General features: G+C 38.3%; 1 protein-coding gene across 4 annotated transcripts in view; it reads left to right on the top strand.

Annotated features, from left to right (window-relative positions):
* The first annotated feature begins 2,998 nt into the window (after positions 1-2,998).
* The window catches only part of DTD2 (D-aminoacyl-tRNA deacylase 2), a 29,077-nt gene continuing 17,800 nt past the window's right edge, over positions 2,999-14,275 (top strand). The window contains exons 1-3 of one of the 4 annotated variants that reach the window (XM_060294707.2): positions 2,999-3,159; positions 6,786-6,855; positions 10,846-12,698. In XM_060294707.2, the coding sequence (XP_060150690.1) occupies positions 3,091-3,159; positions 6,786-6,855; positions 10,846-11,171 (465 nt within the window). In that variant the 5' untranslated portion in view covers positions 2,999-3,090 and the 3' untranslated portion in view covers positions 11,172-12,698. The other 3 variants (XM_030854740.3, XM_030854741.3, XR_009563083.1) reach the window with 3 other exon arrangements.

Raw genomic sequence — 14,275 nt, 5'->3', positions numbered from 1 at the left:
CCCGGCCAGCTGCCTCTCAGCGGCCTTGGGGGAAGGGGACCCCATGGGCCCGAGGCGGCGGCAGCTCCCCTCACAGCCTGGGCGCCCCAGGCCAGAGCCGTGGACCCTGCCGCCACCGTCTCACAGGCCACCAGGTGCGCCATGTGTCTTGAAGCCCGAATTCACCTGGGTCTTTCACACCTGTTTCAGATACCCTGGTAGAAGAGTGACTATCTCTCATAGTAAATTGGTAAAGAGACTTCTGAATATAATCTTGTATACCCTGCTTGCACAAGGGAAAATGTGTTGATCATGCCTTGTGTGAGAATTTCCACTCCATGTCACAGCAATATTTCTTACTACAAATGAATAAATTAGTATTCTGGTTCTATCCCAATTCATGTGCAATTTAGTTAGTATGAACTAATTTCTCAGAAACTGATCACCTCCCTAGGCACTGAGAAAAAAAAAACAAAAAAAAAAACCTCTCTAAGCTTTGAGGTAGGGGGCTAGGTTTCTTCCAAGCCTTCCCTGAAATGAAACCTCTATCTCTTCCTGTTGCATATCTACTGATTAACATACCTCCAAGTAAAGCCTCGGGCAAGAGGTTCATTCTAGAGCTAAATCTTACGTAAAGCTCTGCTTAGTCCAAGAAACAGATTTCTTAGTCTATGAAACAGATTACGAAACAGTTCATTTTTCTTTCTTTTCCTCTTTACAATCAGGAAGCTTACTATCAGCTGCAAAGGATCTTTCAGAAGTGGTTCTCTGTTAAAATTTGGGGCAGCCAACTTGAATGAATTAAACAACTTAAAATAACTCTAAATTATTATACCATCTCAGAGGGCCTAGAATGCTTTCATAACTAATGCACTAGCTGCATGGTCTCCTTTCAGCACTGTAGCTGTTTGAGAACTATTCTTGCCCAGACAGTGATTTCTTGTATACTCACAAGGCAAAGCTCTCTTATGTTCCAGTGAATCTTCTTCCTCTAGAGCCAACTTAATGTTGTGCTTTGCCTCTTACATCTAACTTGAAGGAAATTGTACAACATGCTCCACGTCAACATTACATGTGATGAACATAACTGTTTTATAACAAAAATTGAAGTTGTATATCTGTGAAAACTTTGCTACATTATCTTCTCAGCACTCCAGTCAAGAACCACTGTCTTGTCTATTTGTTTTCAATTTTCCACATTCCAACTGACATAATTCCATTTTCTTTACTCCTTATGCTTTATTTTTATTCACATTTCACTATTTTATTGCAGGTATGGCTGACCTTCTTAAATTCTTTGTGGAATGAAACTAGATGTTCAAAAAAATAAATAAAATACAGAAAGTAAATACTTTCTCTTTAGTGCCTACTCTCTACTGCCCTCTGCAGGTAGAAAGAAAGAATAAGATCCTCACTTAACAGGAAGATTTAAAGTAATTGGTGTTTTTTGAGAGGCTAACCATTACCAACCAGACTCCATCTACCCACAGGAAGGATTTCTCAATTTGCTAACGTCCCTTCACTGTGGAAAAATTTCTGGGAACCACAGACTATTTTCAAGAGAGTTCCCTATCTCCTACACCCATATACAAACGGACATGAAGTCCTCTCTTATTCTGGGTGAAGGCTAAGGGCCCTCTATGTCAAAGTTCCTTCAAGCCTGTAAAACTTGAGTCTGGGAGTGAAAGAGAAGAGACATAAAGGTGCAGACAATGCAATTTGTCTGTGCTCTGCAGACAAATGTCAACAAATGTAGGAACCCCTGCAATCCCTCAATCAGAGATAATGTAAGATTTTGCTTTCTGTTTTTACAAAAAGTGAAAGGCAGCCTGCAAGATAACCAGCAAACAGGCAGCTTCAATTCTCTGTAGAAAGGACTGTTCATTATACATAGATTATTTTCTTCAGCTACACTACTTTATATGGATAGCAACACTGTCAGTGATGTCATCTTCTGAAACAGAGACCAGGATGTATAGGCATATTGTGCCAACCGAGCCCAAATCAATGACCTGGGTAATGCAGTCAGGGTAACACTATTATTCTTCATCTAAACCCTCCAAGCCCATAGAAAAATAATGCTAATCTGATGCAGGTTCAAGGAATACATTATGTGGGAAAGAAAATCAAGCCCTTGTTTAATTTCATTTACATTCTAATATGTACTTACAGGAAACACCACAGAATTCAGTATCATTATGTGCATCAGACTATGCCATTTTATTTTTGAATTAGTAGCATGTTTAAAAATTTATTAAAATCAAACACTTTCTTGGATAAGAATATTTTTAGCAAGGATATTCTCTAAAAGATTGATCTCCAAATATGTATTCACATAGCCTACCAACACCTTTCCACAACTGCGAGAACAGAATGATTTATAGCATTCTTGATAGAGGAGGCAGCGTTGTTTTATTATTTGGGGTAAGGAGATTTTTTTGAAAGATTTATAGCTTTCAGTTCCACCTCCGCTTGTTTTGTGATTCAATTGACTCATTCTATTTACCTATCTTCACAATGGTCATAATATGGACTTAGCAGATTTAAAAATTTTCAACGTCTGTAAACTTAAGCTTTCTGAGCTGAAAAATGTCTCTTTAAAAGGTATGCTGGGGGCTTCCCTGGTGGCGCAGTGGTTGAGAGTCCGCCTGCCAATGCAGGGGACACGGGCTCGTGCCCCGGTCCGGGAAGATCCCACATGCCCGTGAGCCATGGCCGCTGAGCATGCGCGTCCGGAGCCTGCGCGTCCGGAGACCGTGCTCCGCAACGGGAGAGGCCACAACAGTGAGAGGTCCGCGTACCGCATAAAAAAAAAGGTATGTTGGGAAGAGAACCACTGGGTCTTTTCACTCGCTTAAAAGCATACACTGAGCGCCTTCTACCGAATTGCATGTAGGTTGGGGTAAGGGTTAGTACATACAAGTCTTTTAAGACCGCACATCCGGGCCACCGATGAGCCAGTCAGAGGCCCCGCCCTTCTGGAGGCGGGGCCACGGGCGACCAGCAGGTACCTCCGCTGCGTCGCGCCCCGTCCAATGCTCCCTGAGCGCCGGAGGCGGGCCTGTGCGGCGCGTGGCTGGAATCTGGGGAATATCCGCGCGGGCTTGAGCCATGGCTGAAAGTGGTCGGCCACCTCAGGCCCGGGCCCTCCTGCAGCAGTGCCTGCACGCCCGGCTGCAAGTACGCCCCGCCGAAGGGGACGCAGCGGCCCAGTGGGTGGAGGTAACGTCGGCTCCGCAGCTCCGGTTATCCTGTGGCGCGCAGGGGCGGTTCTCACCGCACTGTCTAGGCGATTTGTGCCCTCGCGTCTCCCTCCGAGCCGGTCGCGTGGCGCATGGCACGTGCTGTGGGCGGGGCGGGACTCCCGGCCGGTCCGCCCAACGCTGCCCTCAGTGCCTACCTGTGGTCGCCTCTATCCTCAGTACTGCACCACCGGCCCTGGCCCTTTCTCCCTCGGACTTATTTTACGAGAGGAAGAGGGTGTCCCCTGCTTGGCACCCCGGGAGTTGGGAGCTTCCCCTCACCGTTTGCCTACCTGAGCTCTGTGGACTTTAGACCTAGTAGCTCAGACCTCTTGCTTCAAAAGAGCAAAAAGCCTTGCCACGCCCTGCGCGATGCTCGGGCTGCTGGTGAGTTGTCCTGATCTGGTTCGAGCTTCTAGGTTAGATTTGTTGCAAGCGTTCAAGATCTGTTTTGACTTGTGCTCCGGATCCCGTCGAATTCCCTCTTAGGTTGACTGCAGCTAGGTGTTAGCACAGTCGTGAGATTGCCCATGAAGCAGTTCTTTTTTCAAGAAACTCTAAAAAACTTGACTTATTTCCCACCAGGAACAAAGATGACTACTTTTATAATAATGTTGCATTGTTATCGAACACATTTCCTCCAAAGAATTTTAAACATTTACACCAATATGATGTCCTTCTGCTTGAATATTTGCCTTTTTAAAAGAGGCTGCCCATATGCAAAATTCCATGCAAAAACAAAATTTTCTTTAAGGCCCCCGACTTATTTTTTGGAGTAAGTTGAAATGAAGGGAAAAAATGTGTAATAATGATAAATAAAACTGGTGGAGGTACTCAGAAACTCTAATGTAGGAGCATTTCATTCATTCATCTGCTGAATTCCGTCCCAAATCTAGCACTCCTTAACACAATCCTAGTTATTATTTTAAATACTACCCATGAACTATATGTGGGTGACTATTCTTAAATCACTATCTGTTACTCCCTTGTAATTTGGAAATATTTATAAGCATAAACAGTCCTATATTTTTGCCCTCCCTTTTTCTTTCTCAAAAATTCATTTCTTATTTCTTTTGTTATGGTCTCTTAAAAATTTCTCTTCCCTATTTTGAGATTTTATTATTTTTGCCATACTGTCCAAAGAATTGCCTATTTTTATACTTGCTTCATGGGACTATAAATCCCAAACTATTAATCATTTAGATTTCTTCCATGCTTCTTTATCCTTTTATATTCTTCATGTCACATCTCCTTGTGCAAAATCACGGATAGTTTATTGCAGCCTTCCAAACTATCAGTGTGTTTATTAACTTTAAAAGCTATTTTAAAGCTTTCTCTTCCACTCCCACACATGGCTAAATTAATATGAAGAGCTGATGAGTAATTAGATAGAGTAAATTCTTTCCTCTTTCTCAAGCATCAGCTATTCTATTACTAAAAGTTCTAATTAAAAAAAAACATTTTTAATTGTTTTTAAGTTTACTTTTTGATTTGAAGGTTACTTTGCGTGTTCTTGGTTTCATTCATTTAGACCTTTGCTGTCACAGGCTAATATTTTTCTTCCTGGAAGGTGAACATTTTTAACCTACAGTGAGAATTATGTGTACTTTCTTATATATTTGAAATGTTCTATTTATACCAAAAGAAGCTACAAGGAAGGTGATTCTGACTTGAGGAGGGGAATTTGTAGATCACAATTTAAGAGCTATTTTTGGAATAAACTAAAAGAAAATACCTTAATGAAGAGGTAGTGTGGTAAGTAGAAGGAAAGAACTAGTGTTTTTTTGTTTGTTTGTTTGTTTTTGGCCAAGCCATGCTGCATGTGGGATCTTAGTTCTCTGACCAGGGATCTAACCCCTGCAATGGAAGGGTGGCGTCTTAACCACTGGGCCACCAGAGAAGTCCCAACAGGTGTTCATTCCTGCAATTACTTAATTCTGACATTGCATGTGTCCAAATATGAGTATGCTTGAGAAATTTTGGCCTGTGCTGAAACAATCCCAGTGTAGAGAGCTGTGACAGTGGTGCAGATATCTGTATTATTCAACCTGCCACCTCCTTACTTATGGGTGTGCCCTGGAGGCACTTGTTTGTTCAAGAGCACAATTACACTTATAAAAGGTTACTTCTTATCCAGGTAAGTCAGGTGTGAGTGCAGAGCTGCATTTATGTTTATTTACAAGAGTATTTAGATAACACATAGAGCCTGTAATATACAGTAGAACTTAAATGCAATCAACAGAGTCCCTATCATGTACAAAACAGTCTGTAAAGTGCTTTGGGAGTTAAGATGTAAAATAAATTGTGTTTCAGTCCTTAAATTTCTTTTTACATGGTCACTTAATACGCACTTGTATCGCTCTTACTATGAACCAGGCACTGTTCTAAGCACTTTACAGATATTAACTCAATCTTTGTAATAGCTGTTGGACTCAGAGGGTTAATCTACAAAATAAAAAATTTAATGATTCACTCTGCAGCAAAATCAAAGTCATTTGTCAAGTGTCTCTTTTCCGTATAGTCTCTGTCCTACAAGAGCTAATAAAGAACTATCCAAGTCATTGTATAAAATAAATAAGCTTACATTCCTGATAACAGAAAACCTCTTGATGTAGAACTTAATATGAATGCAGTTTCCAAGGTTTAATCACTGTGTATTTAATGTATTAACAAAAATAACAAAAAATAATTGGACAGCAGTTTCTTGGAGTTTATTGAAATAAATCAGACCCTTATTTTCATTATCTATAAGTAAATGGATTAGGAGGAACAAAGAATGATGATGTCAAAAAACATATCAGTTACAGTGTTGTTTATACATCAGCCATATCTGATATAATGTGAATTCATTTGGTGTTGAATAAATGGGCCCCTGCAAACTAATTATAAGTCTGTCAGCCATACTTAGGAAGAGGCTAGTTCATAGTACTAATGATTTTGATCAGAAGTACATGTTTGGGGACTTCCCTGGTGACGCAGTGGTTAAGAATCCGCCTGCCAATGCAGGGGACACAGGTTTGAGCGCCGGTCTGGGAAGATCCCACATGCCACGGAGCAACTAAGCCCATGCGCCACAAGTACTGAGCCTGCTCTCTAGAGCCTGCGAGCCACAACTGTTGAGCCCATGTGCCACAACTACTGCAGCCCACACGCCTAGAGCCCGTGCTTCACAACGAGAAGCCACCGCAATGAGAAGCCCGCACACTGCAACGAAGAGTAGCTCCCACTCACTGCAGCCCACATGCAGCAACGAAGACCCAATGCAGCCAAAAATAAATTAATTAATTAAAAAAAAAAAGAAGTAAATGTTTGAAGGTATAACTTGGGGTCTTTACTGCTCTTGGCTGTATTTTAAACTTAATTTTTGAAAAATGATAACTGAGGTGACTGAATATTGAAAAAGATTTTATTTTCTCACATATTTAAGAAATTAAATCTATTATCAAAAGTTATTCCTCTTCTTTTGCATTTAACCTTTTATCTATAAAAGTTGTGAAATTTTATTCATTTACCTCTGTATATAGAAGCTTCTTTCTAATCTGAATTTATTGTGGTTTCTCATAGGTCCAGAGAGGATTAGTGATCTACCTGTGCTTTTTCAAGGGAGCTGATAAAGAGCTTCTTCCCAAAATGGGTATGTGTTTGATGTTTCTTTTTTAAGAGTGAGAGTGACTAGCAATAGATAGATGAATCAGAAGGGAAAAAAGCACAATCTTAAATTGTACTGTTATGTAAGTTATAAATGACTTAACTCTGTGTACTGTTGTTGACTTTAGCTGTTTGTCTTTTCCAAAGCTTAATGTAAGCAAGTGTGGTAGAATTCTTTTAAAATATCTGCAGCATTTCAGATCATTTATAGATTGGTTTAGAAGAGTGTACACACACACACACACACACACACAGACAACACACTGAGATTCAGCCAAGGATACAGAAACTTGTTGGAAGCAGGGTGGCCACATAGGGAGAAATAGATGCTGCATTTCTTAATATAGTCTCCTTATCTCTCAGAGTCCCTAACAGGGGCATAGAGGTGACACTGTATGTACAACATGTGGTTCCCATCAAATACGTGAAGATCAGGCTTATATCATTATTATAAAAGAGTTTACATTAACCATTTATGCACTTCTTTTTAGGAAATGTGTATAAAGATGATTATTAAACCAAGCTCAGTGTCATCACAGCCACACCTCCTCTGCGGGCAGAGAAAGAGTCAGTGTTCAGGCATCTCTGAACAATAATGTACCTGCCTGCAGCTTTCCAGTGCCCTCGATATTCTATATCACTGCACATTCCTTGTGATAATTACATAGGTTCAGATATACCAAATCAAATTATATACTATCTCAAGACAGTATTTGATAGAATAATTATGTACAAAAAAAGAAGCCTGAAATAGTCAAGCTGTCCCTAAGGTTGGGGACAGGTTATATTCTCTCCATTAGTAAAGGCAGTACCCATTAGTTGGATTAATAAATATAAATTATATAGATGGGTAGTTGAAGCAGGCGGAAGTTAACCTAGAAGAGCTTTAAGTAGTGGAACTCAAGCGTAAATAGCACAGTGAGGAACAGCTTGGACAAAGGGCTAAAGCTTCTAGAGGGGATTTTATGCTGAGACATCAAACATGTTTAACAACTTTGTCAGAGGATGAAAACTAGACTTGAGAAGGGACTGCAGTAGGTGAGAATGGAAAGCAAGTAACTGTAATAATTTGACCTACTAGAGAATGGACTTGAGGAAATGGGGAGGGGGAAGGGTAAGCTGTGACAAAGCGAGAGAGTGGCATGGACATATATACACTACCAAACGTAAAATAGATAGCTAGTGGGAAGCAGCCGCATAGCACAGGGAGATCAGCTTGGTGCTTTGTGACCACCTAGAGGGGTGGGATAGGGAGGGTGGGAGGGAGGGAGACACAAGAGGGAAGAGATATGGGAACATATGTATATGTATAACTGATTCACTTTGTTATAAAGCAGAAACTAACACATGATTGTAAAGCAATTATACTCCAATAAATATGTTAAAAAAAAATGAAATTTGAACCTGAAGGATAATAGGGAGCTTTAAAGGGTTTAAAGAGAAAATGAAATGAGGTCTCCTGTTACAGAGGGTTATTGCCAGGACTTAATGCTTGGATATTGGACATTCTGTCTGTTTTTGCCTTGAATTAAAGCTTTCTTGACCATGAAGGCTATATAGTAGAAATCTTCAAAAACAGGAAGAGCATTTTTGGCCAAATTGTGGCCAAATAAAAACACTGAGGAAGTCCACTTTAACTCTTCTAGTGGATAGTCTAACACAAAGCTTTTATATATCATGATTCTCAGTAAAGAGCTGTGACTCTAAGAATCACATTCTACTGGTGTGAGTTGTAAGCAAAATAAGTCCATCTATTATTGATAGTAGTAGCTTGTACTTCCCTCTGTTCCAGGAGGCAAAGTAAGCCAGTGTGATGGGATTCTCTTAAACCCAACCTCATACTTATTACATGGATTCAGATCTTTCCAATCAAATCATGTAGCCCTTGGGAACATAACAGCCAGTTATATCCATAAAGTCTGAAATAGCATGGCTAATGTATAGATGTGCAGAATCTTCCTCAATTCATCTTCAGTATAATTGGACAGAGATCCAGGGCCCTGTCAAAACTTAACTTCCCATATACATCATTAGAGATATTTGATCGACAACCTGTCTTAGAATCTTTGAGTTTCCAAGATGCCATTAATTCATTGTCTCATTTTAATTCTACTTACTGACATTTGTATTTGTATTATATTTACTTCTATATACTGATATTTGTATACCAACAGCATTAATTGAATTCTCAGTTAGATCCAGTAGAGGGAAGTGTGTGGAAGTATAATAAATTATACTTACCTCTCTGGCCTGTTATTTCAAAACTGCCTCCTTAGTCTGTCACTAGCCTGAGGCCTGGATAGCTGGATAGTGATTTACGTGGAATGAAATGCTCCAGAGAATTATAGTTTTCTTAGAAGCAATCAATAGGACTGCAGGCTATATAGCAAAGTCCTATTTGTACTAGAGAAAATTAGAGTTATTTATTTATTTTTGGTTGTGTTGGGTCTTCATTGCTACGCACGGGCTTTCTCTAACTGTGGCGAGCGGAGGCTACTCTTCGTCGCGGTGCTCAGGCTTCTCGCTGCAGTGGCTTCTCTTGTTGCAGATGTTCTAGGCGTGTGGGCTTCAGTAGTTGCAACACGTGGGCTCAGTAGTTGTGATTCGCGGGCTCTAGAGCAGAGGCTCAGTAGTTGTGGCGCTCAGGCTTCGTTGCTCTGTGGCATGTGGGATCTTCCCAGACCAGGGATCGAACCCATGTCCCTTGCATTGGCAGGCGGATTCTTAAGCGCTGCGCCACCAGGGAAGTCCCTAGAGGTATTTTAAAATAGGCATTAGTTAAATGAAAACTGATAGTGCTTAATGCAGAGCTTAGGAATTCATTTGGGTGTTCACCTCAGCAGGTTTTCACCAGGTTAATTCCTTGATTTGTAGAGTGGGGCCACTGTACTGAATCCTTGCTAATATTTACTACAGGCTCTCTAGTAGTTGAAACCATTGACTACCCCACCAGAAAGCATACCTTTTCAAGCCTGATTATTCACACAGGAGTGTGAGGTTTCAATAGTTCTTTTACTGTTTGTGTCCTCTCAGGACTATTCTTTACAAGCAGAAGTTATTTATACCCTTTATAGAGGTAGGAAGACCCTAAGGGTGTTTATATTAGGCATTTCTTTTGCTTATTGTTTTGAAAATGGCTAATGTTGAAATGTAAAGATTTTCTAAGTTTAGATTTTTTAGCTACACATGGATATTTATGGTTATTTTGACACTTCTTATTAGCTATGAGTATACTTGCATAAGTGCCATAAAAATAATAATACAATATTTTCCTGTATGTATATGAAGATAATGCCAGTAACTCTATACCTTTGGATTTACTTTCCCAGTTGACAGTGAATTTCTGATGATTTTTGCTTTCACCTTTATCCTCCCACTGGTGATGTTTGTAAAATAATTAGTCTCTGTTAATAATGTCTTCGAGGTTATAAAACTGCAAAATCAACTAGTTTATAACAAGATTGAACCTGGAACCTTTGTTCAGCTTAGAATTCTAGGCAACTAAGTTTAAAATAATAAATGCACTAAGGTTTTTATTTAATGTTCTTTGTTATAAAGTAGAATAAGTGTGTGGAGGATCTGTCATGTTTTTTTTTTCCAGTGGGATTTGTTTTGAAATATAAAAAGGAACAAAAAGGCAAAATCTTTTCATGTATCCCCCAGGGCAACAATATCTTGAAGTTCCAGTATACAGTTAATTCTTTAGTCCTTTCTGGATTATCTTATTGTTAGGAGATCCTAACTGCCAAGTCAGATTTAAAACATCATGACATTTTCTGCATGAAATTTTCCTTGTTTTTCATGCTTAGATCATTTAGCTTACTGAAGCAGCTTTTAAAATCTAAATAGAAACTTTGGGTTAAAAGCATGAGCTGACAAACTGGATTTTAAACATGAGGTTTGCTGACTAGAAGATCGTTGGTTTTCTTCAAGTTTGTTTTCTACCTCAAAATGTTCTCCTTTCTTCCCTACCCAGTTAATACACTGTTAAATGTGAAATTAAGTGAAACAGAAAATGGCAAGCGTGTCTCTGTATTGGATCTACCTGGCAACATTCTTATCATCCCTCAAGCCACCCTTGGGGGGAGAGTAAAAGGAAGAAGCATGCAGTATCACTCTAACTCTGGAAAAGAAGAGGGGTTAGAACTTTATTCCCAATTTGTGACTCTCTGTAAAAAAGAATTAGCTGCTAACAGCAAGTGTGCTGAAGCTGGGGTTGTGGTGGAACATGGCACTTACGGCAACAGGCAGGTGTTAAAGCTCGATACCAATGGACCATACACACACCTAATTGAGTTTTGAAAAACTAAAAGTTTCTACAGTTGTAATTAGATTCTCTTCCCCTTCTGCTTGAGTACACTAATCTGCAGCATTTTTAGACAAGAAAATCCTGGGTCCCATCCATACCTCTGCAGCCTGCTACTTGGACGACCTCGCTACGTCACCTAAACTCTGGATCTCAGTCACCTTCCATCCTGCTTTCCCCTAAACTCACACTCAAAATTTTGAAAAATGCCTTGTATTCGCCTTATGGTCATTGATAAGAACATGGAAATGTTTTTAGAGAGCTGTATTTAAGCATTTTGTGCAATCAAGAAAAATATGTTTCTTATACCCTCAAATGTATGTAATATGTAGTAAAAATCACTATTTGTGTTACGATTATAATTTTGTCAATTTTGTTTTAGTATTTCAGATTTCCGTATTTTGAATGAAAGAATATGCAATTTACTATTCCTTCTAATAATATCTATGAAAATATAATACAGAAATGTTATTGTACATTTTAATATTATTTTCCAAGGACATCCAAGTGCTTTAAATTATTTTAAGAATCTTTAGTTGATATAGCAATAAGGTATGGGGGACTAAAAGTTTTTTTTATTTAATATACTAATGGCTTAATATTCTGTTTCTCATTTTTTTACCAAAACAATGTGTGTTGCATTTTCTGTTTTTGGTTTTTAAAAGTTACTGTTTCATTAAATTAATGTTCATAAATTTTTTTAGGAAGTTCCTTTCTTGTTGGTTTAGATTGCTGTAAAAGGAATAAAAGGAATAAAAAGGGAGGCTTTCTACTGGAATGATTTGAAAACAAGTTGACTTGTTCATTTCCATTTTATCGACTTAATGATTTAGAGCCAGTATCATTTATTTCTATTAGTGTATTTTTGTGTCCTCCCCCCACCCCAAAATTCATATGTTGAAGTCCTCCAATGTGATGGTATTTGCACATGGGGCCTTTGGAAGGTAATCAGGGTTGATAGAGCATGAGAGTGGGGCCCTTATGTTGGGATTAGTGTCCTCATAAGAAGAAACACCAGAGAGCTTGCTCACCCTTTCTCTGCCCACCATGTGAGAATGCAGTGAGAAGGGAGCCATTTACAAGCCAGGAAGAGAACCCTTACCAGAAACCATGCTGGCACCCTGATCTTGAACTTCTAGCCTCCAGAGCTGTAAGAAAATAAATTTCTGTTGTTTAAGCCACCATAAGTCTATGGTATTTTGTTCTAACAGCCCAAGCTAAGACAGTCACATAAGATAAACATCTAATAAGGTAGACTTTTCAAAGCCAAGAGAGGAAGATATACAAGAAATTGAAAGCATAAATGAATCAATAAAAGGTAATGTTCATTTTTTACAAACTCATTTGACTTGATTTAATATTTTAAAGAGTGAAAATGAAATAGTGTTTCTCGTTATCAAAAAGATGAAAACAATGACTTGAAGAAACATCTTAAGTAGCTGTTGAAAATTCTTTGTGTCTTATAATTTCTTTAGGTTTATGTTCCTAAGATACTTAAAGTTTCTGTTATCACAAAAAGTCCTATTTTCTCTATATCCTTCCTGTACTATTCTATTTTGGAACTTAAGGATCAATAACTGACTTGGTAGTGAGCTCATTTGTCCTTAACTTTTGCTTTATTGATTCGCAATACACTTATTGAAATGTAATAAACTATTCATAAACTTTCAAACTCCAATTTTCTCAGAGCTTCTCCAAGGAGGTTTATATGTCTTTCAAAAAGATTATGTGTTACCTATTTTAAATCATTTTGATGTGTGTGGGTGAAATGCTGACTCACAGCCCTAGATTGCTATTTTATAGTTCAGGCAATTCTCCTTAAGAAGAAATTTGCTTGTGGTACTTGTGGAGAATAGAAATTTCAACTACATGAAGAGTTATTAAACAGAAGATGACAGCCAAGTTTGTTTCATTTCCAAGGAGGCTAGAACAAGAGGAAAAAGGCAAGAGAAATAGTAGATAGGAAAATAACTACACCTTGGCTTTCTGTAGCTCTCCTGGCCCAAGATGCTCAAAGAACATTCAACAGATACCTAATTTTATCTTCACAGTATATAATGACAATAATGCTGTGGAAAGTAAGAAAATGCTTAAATAATTTTCCCAAGATCACACATTAGGGAGCAATAATTTCTATCCCCCTGACTTTTCTTGTAGTGAGAGTTAAAATTGATCTTCATAAAGGCTTAGCATCTCCCAGTGTGGATCACTTGAGAAAAAACAGCCAATAAATTGTTTTATGTACTAAATTACGTGGCGGTAGGGTTACACCTAATTTGGGTGCCTTCTGCCTTTGTTTTTCAAAGATTCTAGAATGTTTAAATTAGAGTATCATTTCTTTCTTTTAATGGAAGTATAGTTGATTTACAATGTTGTGTTAGTTTCAGGTGTACAGCAAAGTGATTCAGCATATATATATACTTTTTCAGATTCTTTTCCCTTTATAGGTTATTACAAAATATTGAGTATAGTTTCCTGTGCTATACAGTAGGACCTTGTTGTTTGTGTATTTTATATAGTAGTGTGTATCTATTAATCTCAAATTCCTAATTTATCCCTCCCTCCCCTTTCCCCTTTGGTAACCATAAATTTGTTTTCTATGTGAGTCTGTTTCTGTTTTGTAAATAAGTTCATTTGTATCATTGTTTTAGATAACATAAGTGATATATTTGTCTTTCTCTGTCTGAATTACTGCACTTAGAATATCATTCCTAAATACTATTTTATCTGTCCATTTGGCAAACTTCATGGATTCAATTATATAAAATACTGTGTATAAGACATGGACTACCAATGAGTATGAATTTATCTTGAATATACTCATACTAGGTAAATCAAACACTTTTACATTTCTTCATTCAAGTCAAAAGAAGGCATTGACATTTATGAATAATATCTGTATTAATGATTTATTGACTCCATAATGAAAGACCTAAGCTTATCAGATATAAGGATCAAATACTATAGAATCCTATGCCACTTGTTTTGGAGGATAACTCACATTGGTGTTAGAATGATGACATGTCAAACTTTTATTATCTATGATTAACATTGCAGAGGACCTGATTTGTTACATTATAGTTATTTCTTAAAAACTCAC

Source organism: Globicephala melas, chromosome 2 (assembly GCF_963455315.2).
Source record: "Globicephala melas chromosome 2, mGloMel1.2, whole genome shotgun sequence".
NCBI lineage: Eukaryota > Metazoa > Chordata > Mammalia > Artiodactyla > Delphinidae > Globicephala > Globicephala melas.
The sequence above is the reverse complement of the archived record's forward strand: the minus strand, read 5'-3'. Positions and strand labels throughout refer to the sequence as shown.